At 34.4% G+C, this 12,168-nt stretch overlaps 2 protein-coding genes across 2 annotated transcripts; both read right to left on the bottom strand.

Moving 5' to 3' along the window:
• Positions 1-2,890: 2,890 nt before the first annotated feature.
• Positions 2,891-3,439, bottom strand: LOC140768436 (pterocarpan synthase 1-like). Its single transcript, XM_073108702.1, has one exon. The coding sequence runs from the start codon at positions 3,437-3,439 to the stop codon at positions 2,891-2,893; it is 549 nt and encodes a 182-aa protein (XP_072964803.1).
• Positions 3,440-9,288: 5,849 nt separating this feature from the next.
• Positions 9,289-9,852, bottom strand: LOC140768433 (pterocarpan synthase 1-like). The gene has a single exon (XM_073108698.1). The coding sequence runs from the start codon at positions 9,850-9,852 to the stop codon at positions 9,289-9,291; it is 564 nt and encodes a 187-aa protein (XP_072964799.1).
• Positions 9,853-12,168: the final 2,316 nt, after the last annotated feature.

The following is a 12,168-nucleotide window of genomic DNA, read 5'->3' as shown; positions in this document are numbered from 1 at the left end:
ACATGAAACAATAAGAAGATGGGTGCCGGACGCCGGTGGGAGCCCTCTAGGTCATTGACATGGCCTCTGACTTCTTCATGTTTAAGTTTTCAAATGAAGAAGATATGATCATGATTCTTATAAAGGAACCATGGAGTTTTAGAGGGCTAGTTTTCAACCTTGTTCCCTAGAAACCTGGCTTCTAATCGCCAAGGGAAGAGATAATGTCTGCTCATGTCTATGTGCTATTTATCAGCCTTCCATTTGATTACTAGCCTTTAGATATTTTTATGGAGGTGATTACTAAGTTCAAGCGCCCACTGAAGGTGGATGCATTTACTTAATTGCGTGCCCATAGTCAGTTAGTAAGAGTGTGAATTGAGGTAGATCTATCCCAGCCCCTCAAGCAAAGGACCGAATTAGGTTAGCCAGGGCACACATTCTTCCAGTCCGTCGCCTATGAGAATATCCTTGCGGTATGTTTTAGATGCGGTCAAATTGGACATTGACTGGTGGGATGCTCAAAGGTCTTTAGGGTGAACACCTCCAACTTAAGAGACCCTCAGTCTAGGATTGAGGGGCTCATTGGTGGGAGGCCTAAGCTTGGAGATGCTAGAGAAAGGAATGGCTGAGTAGTGGCAAAGAGGAATACCTATCTAGGCCTTGGATTAAGGTGCAGGATTGAGACCGTAAAGGGCATCGCCTAGGTGCGAGAACTCAACCTACTCGCCCTAATGGTGACAACCGGATACGATTACCATGTCCACAGCCAATCCTATCCTTGCTGGGGAAGTCATCGATTCGAGTCCAAATAGAGAGGTTCAGGATCGGATGGATCATGATCCGATTGCCACACTCAAAACACAGGACGTCTTTTCGACTCTTCCTCGAGCTTTCCAATTGATGAGTATCATGTCACAATGGGCTATTATGCACACGTGGTACACTTGCTTCCAACCGGAAACTGGATTCCTCAAGGAAGAGAGTAAATCTAATCTATCAATCCTCGAGGAGTTCTTAGATTGTCACGGGTCAGATATCAAGGGATGCAACCTCAGATCCCACCTCGAAAATAATTGTGAACCACTCGGCTGCCAAGAACAATAAAGATTGCCCATCCACCAAATCTTTTGGTAAAGGTAACACGTCGACTTCAACCTTCCTTCTCTCCCTCTCGAAAATTGGCAAGAAAGTCTCCAATGCCTAACTATCACTTCAAACCCCCGGGGACATGACTCCTAATGAACATCTTTTGTCCTATCTATTTGTGATCTCCTAGAAGAATTGTACCCCTTTCATCATGGTGGCTCAATCTCCTCATCCCATCCCTCCTGTCAGGTCCCCTTCTTACTCTATCTCACCCATACTCGCCCCTACCTCTCCTCATTATGAAACCATTATTATGAACAAAACTTGGCTTAGGGTGCTGAATCTTTTCGGGCCGGTGCTAATTTAGAAAGTTTTCTCAATTTACCTACCACTTAGCAACGGCCTAGATAAGTGGATCTAGCGCCCAAACGTGTCGGATCTCGCTACTTCCAAATTATTATATAAGATGCTCATTAAAGATGACTTGGTGAGACCACTGCGTGGAAAGGATGGAAAGTAATCTAGTAGTTACGGTTTCTGCCGAAGATTTTGATCTTTCTTTGGAAGTTGGTCTGAAACCAACTTCCCACGACCACTATGCTCAACTATCTAGGCGTTAGCAACTCCAGAGCCTGTAATTTTTGTGGGTTATTCAATGAAACAGTTGATCGCTTATTTTTCTCTTATTCATTTGTTATCAATATGTGGCATGAACGTAATATAAGATGGCCTATTGGGCCACCGAATATCTCATGGGTTGAGGGAGGTTGGACTCGGATGAACAACCCAAATTCTAATAGTAGCAAATCTAGCATGCTATCAGTTATAGCAATTATCCTATAGCAAATCTAGAAAAACAGAAACAATATTGCCTTTATTAATATTATGGAACTCTCTAATATTATATGGGAGAGAGAACCATAGCGCTCTACTCTTTGTTTCTAGAAATTTGTTGGATTGTTCTATATTTTATTGTGTTGTTTCTTCGAGCTTAATCAATAGAATTGAATTATCGTAATGTCTAATGTAAACCAAATATGTGGTGTGGTTTATGTAAAGAGTCTGTCGTTTTATCTCCATTACTCTTTATGTATCATGCTTTTCATCGTAATCATTGATCATTAATGATTCGTTCTGCATACAAGCTCTCCTAAAAAAGGGAATATTGTAGAGGCCCACCACATCTCTTGGGATCCACCCTCTCGAGAGCTAACTCTTCATGCTAAAAGGGGATATCCTTTGCTAGTAATAACTCCATCCCACAGTTTTGAGTGAACTTGGCATACGAAAAGGAGTCGTTGAGCCCATACGTATTACTCGAAAGCTAGCTAAAATGCAATATTGTTATTATTATTATTATTATTATTATTATTATTATTATTATTATTATTATTATTTGGATAACTATGCCATCTGTAAACTACTAGTAAACTTTTAGGAGAATGCCACTTAAAGGACAACTAAGGAGCACTACATCAATCTTACAGCTAACTTATGTTAGGAGAATATTGTAGAAAAATCAAGAGAACAAAATTATTTTGTTGATACTTAACACAAGATGAGGTAAATAAAAATTTTAAACTCTTTTACTTTATTTTTTTCATATGTATACCAAGATAATACATATATAGTAGTTTACATGACTTTTATTTATACTATACAAACTCTTAGTTATTATTATACATAATCTTTGATTTCCATCGTCTAGAGAAACCAAAAGATAACTAAAGTTTAAAGACAGCGAAGACCAAGATTTCTGTGCTAATATTTTTGATTTGTGCACTAGCCGATTAATCTAATTTACTTAGTAAAATGGCCTAGCTTAATATTCTAACAATTTCGCATGATGCGCCACGTAAACATCAATCTCTGCAATCAGAAAATCTTCAGTGGAGCTGATCAGCTTGACGAAAGAAAACCCCCTCGCCATCCGAAACTGGCCGGCACCGCCGATGACGCTGCGCTCCGAGGTGGTCGGCAGGAATACCACCCCAAGCAACGAGATAGCGCTCCCCTCGTACTCGCCGGCGGTGAACTTGAGAGTTACCACCGACTGCAAGGTTTTGCGGTCCATGTCGACGCCGATTTCGAACCCTTGTACCCTCCCGATGAGCCGCGAGCTCGGTTCCGGCCCCTGCCGGAGCGTAGCGTCGGTTACGTTGATGTCTCCAAAACTGTATGGGCTATTGTTGTTAAAGCTTGCAATAGTATAGATTGTGGCATTTGGACCTCTCGATACCTCGTGTAAGAACATGCGAAGGTGGGTGTACTTCTCTTTCGGTAGGAAGAATTCTGAGCCAGTGGCAAGTGTGCTGAGGATGAGAAGGAAGAGAAGAAAGTAGTGGAATGGAGAAGAAGCCATGGGAGACATTGTTGCCAATGTAAGAGTTTGTATGGTTTGCATATATATAGAGAGAGAGAGTAATGATTCCGAACTAACCAATCAGTTATTAAAAATAATTTTTATTCTTTAATAAATTAAAGAGAATATAAGACATTTTACATATGTGACTACATTAATTGATAAAAAAAATTAGAATCTAAGTATTTTCTTATTACTTATGTCAACTTCCACCAATTTATTATTATTTTTATTTTTTATAAAAAAATAGATAGCTAAGAGAAAATTAAAATATAACTAATTTATCTTTACAGTTAGAAAAGTGACGATACTTTCGATTAATATGATTGGTACTTGGTTAAATCTCAAGGATTAAAAAAAATAATAGTTCTTATATATATATATATAGGGAATGTTTGCTTGGCTGTTACGTAGTGTTAGTATAGCGTTTGGATTTGGCTAGGTTTTCACTAAGGATCAGAAAATCGTATATTGATTAGTACGGGTGAATGACTCATTTGAAGTTGGATGCGTACCTCAAGAAGAAAAACGGGAGAATTTAATAGCGTATATGAATAATATCTCTCTATCTCTATATGCATGGGAATCTTTTTGGTGAGCTGCTATCTAACCTTCTCGATGTCATGAAACTTCGTATGTAGAATTCACCGATGCTGGTGATAGCTGTGGGGCTCGGTTTCCACGGAGAAGAACAAACCTCGTTTCGATTCGTATTAACTAAGTGGAAAGAAAGTCAAGGCCACGTGATAAAAAAAAATATATATATATATATATGATGATAATTATAAGCTTTTAAAAGAAATTAAAGTTACGGAGATCTGTACGTTTCTATATAGTAAAAGACGAGCTACTCCTAGTCAAAAATCTCAGATATCCCAAAGGCGAAGTGGTAGGTAATGCATTGGTCAGAATATTCTTACATATTCTCCACAAGAAGAAGACAAATTAGTCAACAAGTTAAAGTACGGAATTCGATTTGGGAGTTGGTAGAGAAATCTCCAATCCAAGAGAGATCAAGAAGACCACGGCTTCGAATACCCAACGAGCCGGGGAAGGGAGAAGAGAAATTGCAAGATGTATTTATAATACGTGAGAAACGAGCAATTTTGTAGGAGATAATTATTTATCAATCAGTTTGATAAATATTTAATGGTTAAGAATTTTAAGGGTATAATAGAAATACAATAAATTTAAAAGATATTATCAGTTCAATAGGTAATTATAATTTTTTAAATATATTACCTTACACTTTATTTTTTTATAATTATATTATCTTAATAATTTATCAAGACATATATATCCTTAACTAGGAGTAATAATGGATATTATAATAAGGGTATTAATGTCGTTTTATAATTAACTTGATGAAAGTTTGATTAAATTTTATGTATTTTAGCATCCCAACGACGCGTGGAGGTGGGACCGAGACCACCGACCACCTAGACCACCTCGGTCTCTCTCTCTTCCTCTCTCTCTAGTTTTCTCTTTCTCTTACTCTTATCTCTCCTTCTCTAGCTCTTTCTCTCTCTCCTGCTAGTCCCGCAATGACCTTCAACCATCGAGAAAAGCCGTCATCAACCCTTTGATTCGCTGGTGAGCCTCTCTCTCTCTCTAGTTCTTCCTCTCTTAATTTTCCTCCTTGAGGCCACTAGTGAGAGGCCGGCCGCTAAGTGGCCACCAACGGCCATTCCCTTCCCTTGCGACTCGGCTCCTCTACCTTTCTTCTTCTTCCTTCCTCTTCTTCTTCTCCTTCCTCTCTCAGGCACCCTTAGCTGTAGTGGTGCATGGGTGTGCTCAGGTGTTGGGCTCAAGCCCAGCACCCTAAGGCATTGAGGTGTTGGGTTGAGCCTAGCACCATGTAAAAACATTTTTGAGTTATTTTTAAAAAAAATTTAAAATTATTTTATTAGTTATTAATTATTGCAGTTAATTTAAATATTAATTTCTATGAATTAAATCTAATTATACCATGAGTAGCAAAATACATGCAATATAATTACTATATTAATCCTAGCTAAGTATAATAATTATTAGAGAGATGTACATATATTTGTATGTAAGTACTTGCATTAATTTATTTTTATTAGTTATCAAAGATAATAGGCAAATGATTATGTTTTAAGTAAATTGTTGTATAATGTAATTATGGTTAATAAATAATTAAACAAATATAGGAATTAATAGTATATGATTACAATGGGGATTTATTTTATTCATGTTAACTTTAATTAGTAGAAAGACTGACATTATATGTTATAAATAATTTTAGATTCCGACCCCCTTTTTCAAGACTCCCATAAACCTTTCTATTGAGGACTAATTATTATTGTAGCAATCGTGAAAGAGTAGTTGCTTAGTAATTGCAGTTATGATAAGTAATCTTATTCCTAGACACTTTTTTCAAATTAAGATATATTATATACTTATGTATATACATGTTTTTATCTCCAACATAATATATGATCTTATATAGAGGTGATTTCAGTTAAGCATATTTTATCATTCATTCGATTAGACTGATCTAAGATATAAGCATACTGATGATATATAAAAACAATTGAAGGTGATCTATAGCATGAGAATGCATGTAATAGACTACTATGAATATGCGTGTGTTGAATACATGGTTGAAGATACTGCATTGCATCATTTTTCTCTTGACTCCTCTACCACATAAATTCTTATTATGCTTGACTTAACATAATATTGGATAATAATACATATAATTTGTCATTTAGAAGAAAATGCATGAATTCTCATAGATAGAATAGTTGATAGAAAGCATGATGATACCCGAGTGGACGCAAGGGTTAAGACGTGCTTGGAGTTAATTGATCGCTCGACATAGTCACAATCCTATGGCCTTATGTCCGAGATTAGTAATTTGTGCGTATAGTAGACATTCGGACGCATATCATTCGCCAGAGCATATGTGGCGAGTTATTCTCATATAATTTCTATCAGTTAATTGGGTGCACCTAAGTCTGAATGATGATGATACCCTTGGTAGGGAGTGATTGTATGATTAAGATACTTTTAACGATTTATCCCCTTGTACTTATACCTAAAATTAGTTTACCCCATTGTATTTTAAAAAGTCACAAACTTATTTTTATACTTAAATTAAAGTGAATCATTAACTTTAATATAAAACTTAACTAAGTGGGCCCAAATAACATCTAAATAGACTGGTAGACCCAAATTCTCTTTCTATTTTCTTTTATATATAAATATTTCTTTCTCTTTAAATATACTCACAAGTTCTCTCATTTTCTTTTCTACTTGTGGCCTTTTCCCAACCTCAAAATCCTTAGCCTACGAAGAAGACGATGATAGGTTAAATAAAACCTTGATCCAAAAAACTTATATATTTTAGTCATTTGGCAATGCTCGATTAGGTATAATAGAAAAATTAATAGTCTCACTTTAATTATAAGTAAATATATTAATTTAAAATTTGTTTTAAGCAGTACATAAAGTGATTTTAGATACAAATATAAGAATTAAAATGTACTTAACCATAGTAAGTTATTCACTTACATTCTCATCCTTCTACAAAATTTAGATTCTTCATTATCATTACAATTATGCATATTTAATATTTTTTTATTTTGTTTTTAGTTTATAAATTTTATTCATCCACTCTATTTTGAGTTGACTAGATTACCTCAAATCTGTTTAACCCTTTTAAGTTGACGTATTTATGATCTGTATACCCATTTATGATTTGATAACGATTTATAAACTGAAACTGGTGATGACATAAATAACTCATTTATAATCGAAATAAATTTATTTATAATTTATTATAATTTAAATAAACTCATTTATGATTGCAAAAGATCTGATAGATCTGAATAATACATGCATATTTAAATAATAAATAAATCATGTCCGTATTTAATATTTAACCCCATTAAAAGTAATTAAATAGCTACCCCCAAATTGGGGCTACAAAAAATTTGAAGCCCGGCTCTACTTGTTTTTAGATTTTTCAAAATTCTAATTTTGTCCTTTTAAATGTTTAATCTAACAATTTTAATTCATCAGTATCCTTTATTAATTTAGTTAGTTAAATTAAATATATAATTAGTTTCACAAATTAATTTTACTAATCATTTTTAACAAAATAGTATCACTGTCTCATCAAGATCTTTAAAATGAATTTAATATTAATTTATTTTTGAATTAATTTAAATTTTTAATTTTTAAATTACATAACAATTTTTTTATTATTTAAAATTGATATATCCTAAAATTAATCAGATAACTACTCAAAATTATTTTCGAATATAAATACTAAATATTAAAATGTAATAAATACGAAATATCTCAAACATTTAAAAACCTCAGTTATAAATGCATCACATAGAATACATTAAACATGAAATACAGTAAATAAAAATTATGGTAAAATTTATATTCCTTTATTCCATAGAGATGACTTACCAGACTATTAAATATTTATTATTTTTATTATTAAATATTAATTTCTATTTATTTTGTGTAATATAATTTTGATATTTTTAGTAATGACGTATAATGTTTATTTTGTGTAATATAATTTTAATATGTTTAATAAAAAAAATTTGATAGTTTAGAATTATTTCTGAAACTACTGAATATTAGTCTTAGTTTTAAAATCTCAATAAGAATTTTTTAACCATATATATTTTATTAAAAAATAATAACATTAAAAAAACCTATTAAATAATTTAATATATATATATATATATATATATATATATATATATATATATTACTTTTTTAATAAATATAAAGTGCGGTATCGGAGTTCGTCGGACTCTTGGCCCAATATAGAGCCTTCGGTTGGAGATAATCTAATAAATAGACCGTGAACTTGACCCAACCCGATCAGTCATAATTAGACCCAATTGACTCCCTGTCCAGGGTCCTCTCATCAAGAACTGGGCCAAAATAGTGGACCGAGAACTGTCTAGCATTAGAGGGTCCTATTGCTAGAAGTAGGGAGGATAGCAATGGGTGTAAGCAAAGCAACGGTAGGTGGAGGAGAATTAAATCCCTATAGTATGAGCATAATTTTATCATAATCGGATCGAATGGAGCTACAGATGAACATACCACCAAATTGATTCAGTTTTGTTATCAAAACAAATAAGCAATCTATCCGATAAAAATAAGTCAACCTGGTGATTGAACCAGCATCTCTTGCAACCAAGCTAGTTTTTAGCAAACAGACCAGGTCGCTTACAATACCTAAATGACCAAATTATCCTTAATATGTAATTATTTTATTTTCTATCCTAAAGGAATTTTACTCCTAAATCTGTATTGAGTTTTATAGTTCAATATAATTTCATGTTTCTTGCTAATAGCATGTATCTATTTGTTAAAAATATATAGTTAATGATATACTAGCTATTGTGTTATTATTCAGGAATTGATTAATATGATGCTGACTTTGATATGTAAAACCATATGCTTATTAATTTGAGGTTACTAAACGTAATATTAGTTCATAATGGCTAAGTAATAGAAGATATACCATTAAATTGATTTTATACATATTTTATTGCTTTCAAAATTATTTAGATATTATTTAAATATTTTAAAATATTTTTTGAAAAGTAAGCAGTGGAGGAAACAAAAGGGTTGGGAGTTGGGAGTTGGGACTCCTCCGTCTGATTGTAGTCGGAGGAGATATTATTAGTTCTCTTTACACCTCCACCGTTGGGCGGAATAAAAGATCCTAGAAAGTAGAAACAAGATAACAACGCTATTGACTGAATCAAAGATCCTTTTGTTTTTTATTACTTAGAGAACAATAATAGCACTCAAAGGACAACCGGGAGTATTGCTACAATTTATTTAGATCTCTACTGACTTAATTGGCTTACACCTAAGTTCTCATAATGCACGACGTAAATATTAAACTCCGCAAGCAGATAATCTTCCTCCCAGAGGATCATCTTGTTGAGAGAAAAACCCCTCGCCATCCGAAACTGGCCGGTCCCACCCACGACGGTACGCTCCGAGGAGGTCGGCGGCACGACCATGCCGAGCAACGTGATTGAGCTGCCGCTGTATTCGCCGGCGGTGAACACGAGAGTTATTATCGACAGCCCTGCATTCCGGTCCATGGCGACGTCGAACACGACCCCCTGCGCCCTCCCGATGAGCAGCGAGCTCGTGTCGGGCCCCTCCCGGAGAATGGAGTCGACGACGTGGATGTCTCCGAACGTGTACGAGGGTGAGCTCTCGTTGAGGTTCACGACGTTGTAGATGGTGGCATTTGGGCCACTTTCGACTTCATGGAAGAAAAAGCGTAGGTGGGTGTGCTTCTCTTTAGGTTGGAAGGAGTCTGAGCTAGTGCTAGTGGCAAGTGTGCAGAGGAGGAGAAGGAAGAAGAAAGAGTAGTATTGTACTGAAGAAGAGGCCATGGGAGATATCGTTGCCTGTGGAAGGAGGAGCTCCTATGGTGTGTCTGTGACATTGTGTATTTGTAGGCAACCATTGCTTTGCTAGCTGCTATCTACCGTTCTTTAGTCCTGATTTTTCGTACATAGAATTCAGTGAGGCGAGTGTTAGATGTGGCCCGGTTTCCACGGAGAAGAGTATGTCTTATTTGGATTCCAATCGGTCAATCGACTGATTATAAATTGAAGGCACAAGAGATTTGAAGGGTGTTGATGTTATAGGAAAAAGACAAACAGCTCCTAGCTGAGAAGACAAATTAGTAGTCATTGCTGTCACGCATCAAAGTATCTTTTGATTTTTATATAGAAAGACACAAAACCTTAGATATATTTAAGAATGAAATGTTAAAGATAATAAAGTTGAAACATAGGGTATCTATTTTTAATGATATAAATTTCCGCTTTTTGAAATTAGGAAGGAGATGCATTTCGCACAAGATTTAAAAAGCTTTATACTTGGGTGGAGAGATGTACAATTATCCTAGGGTTTATCACTTGGCCCGACCTGCCCAAACTTGGTCTGAACCTATAGTATTTAGGCCCGACTGACTCAAGTGCTGGGCGGTACGAGCTTTTGCCAATATGGCTGATCCGCTATGCTTAGTCTTTCGGATGATCACTTCTAAATTACCTATCAATAGAGGATACGAGATTAGCATAGTCGAGATTAATTCAACACCTACCAAACGATACAATATCTTAATTCTAATTCATTAATCCCATTAGATTGAACTTTTCCCCTTTCAAATCTAAATTGGAATGGAGAAATTTAGTCTGTCCACACAGCTTACTAATCACATTATGCTAGAAAAACCGAAAAAATTATACTAAGACCCACGAACTACTGTCTATTTACGCGTACACATACACTCCAATTTAATTTTAAAAAAAACATATAACATACCTTTGAAATATTTTTGTCGTCAGTCATTTGTTAAATTTCTTTTGCTTAAATATAATATGTGAATATCATATGATTAATGAATAGACTCTCATGGAACTATTTTTCTCTTATTTTAGAGAGAGAAAAAAAGAAATATTATGGGTAAAAAAGTTATTTGATATTTTGTATTAACATCATTGGGAGTTTTTATAGCTTAAAAAGTTAATGTGTTAAAAATAATATGGGGTGTACGGATAAATAAATAATAGTTGAGGATACCAGTATAAATATCCTAAATAACTAATAAATCAGTATACTTTTCTAGCTGAATTAAAAATATGCACAGTGAGTACTTGTTTAATTACATATTGATATCCCGGTCCTTTTGCTGGTCAGTTTGTCCTCAGCTAAGAGTGAGATTTGATTTAGGATTTTATCTTAGCTCTCATGTTCATTTCTGTATTATATTGTAATTATGATTTAATGCTACTTCGCGGAAGAAAAGCGTAGGTGTAGCAGAGTACTGCAGAAGAGGCCATTGGGAGACATCGTTGCCTATTGGAAAAGGCTCTTATGTTGGACTTTTGTATCTATGTAAGTGCAATGGCTAATGTTATAGCATATTCTACAAACGATAAGAAAGTCCAGTTTGGATTACTATCGGTCAATTGATTAGTTTGAAATTGGAGGCAAAGACAGGTGAAGGGTGTCTATCGGAAAGGTTAATTAAGCCCATGAAGTCGGAAGGGGGATATCCCCCGGACCTGGGTTGAAAACGTGTCGGATTAACTCCGATCCGATCCGATTCGAATCGGATTCGGATAAAAAATTTCCATCCGATTCGGATACGGATAGAATTTTTGAAAAAAATTCAGATATGGATTCGGATATAGGTCGGATATATTTTTCGGATTCGGATAGGATATCGGATATCCATTTACCCGCATATTTTTTTAAATGATTTACAGTTTTTAGTTTGCTTATTTAAGTAGTAAATATTAATACTGTTACTAATAATATGTTATATATTATTTATAGAGATTAATTTCTATAATTTTATATATTTGACATATAAAAAAATTATTTGTTGTAAAACTCTTAATAATTTTATATTAATTATATCTAAATAAAATATTATAATTATTTTAAATTTAATTAATATCCGTTTAAGATCCGATCTTTTATTCAAAATTTATCCGTATCCGTTTAGTTAAGATATGGTTTTAAATTTTACCATCCGTCTACTGTATCCGAACTAAAAATATGGATTCGAATATGGATTAACCACTATCTGATCCGATTTCACGCTTGGCTGGACAGCACAGGAGGCTCCACTTGATTGTTGTTCCCCACCGACGAGGCTCAAGAAATAGTTAGAAGAAATATTAAAGCTTCGT

Source organism: Typha angustifolia, chromosome 10 (genome assembly GCF_048772165.1).
Source record: "Typha angustifolia cultivar Huaian chromosome 10, ASM4877216v1, whole genome shotgun sequence".
NCBI lineage: Eukaryota > Viridiplantae > Streptophyta > Magnoliopsida > Poales > Typhaceae > Typha > Typha angustifolia.
Note: the sequence above shows the minus strand (reverse complement) of the source record. Positions and strands in the feature narration are given on the sequence as shown.

Excerpts from the sequence above, each read along its gene's own strand:
- LOC140768436 (XM_073108702.1), bottom strand. The coding sequence starts at position 3,439 with ATGTCTCCCATGGCTTCTTCTCCATTCCACTACTTTCTTCTCTTCCTT.
- LOC140768433 (XM_073108698.1), bottom strand. The coding sequence starts at position 9,852 with ATGGCCTCTTCTTCAGTACAATACTACTCTTTCTTCTTCCTTCTCCTC.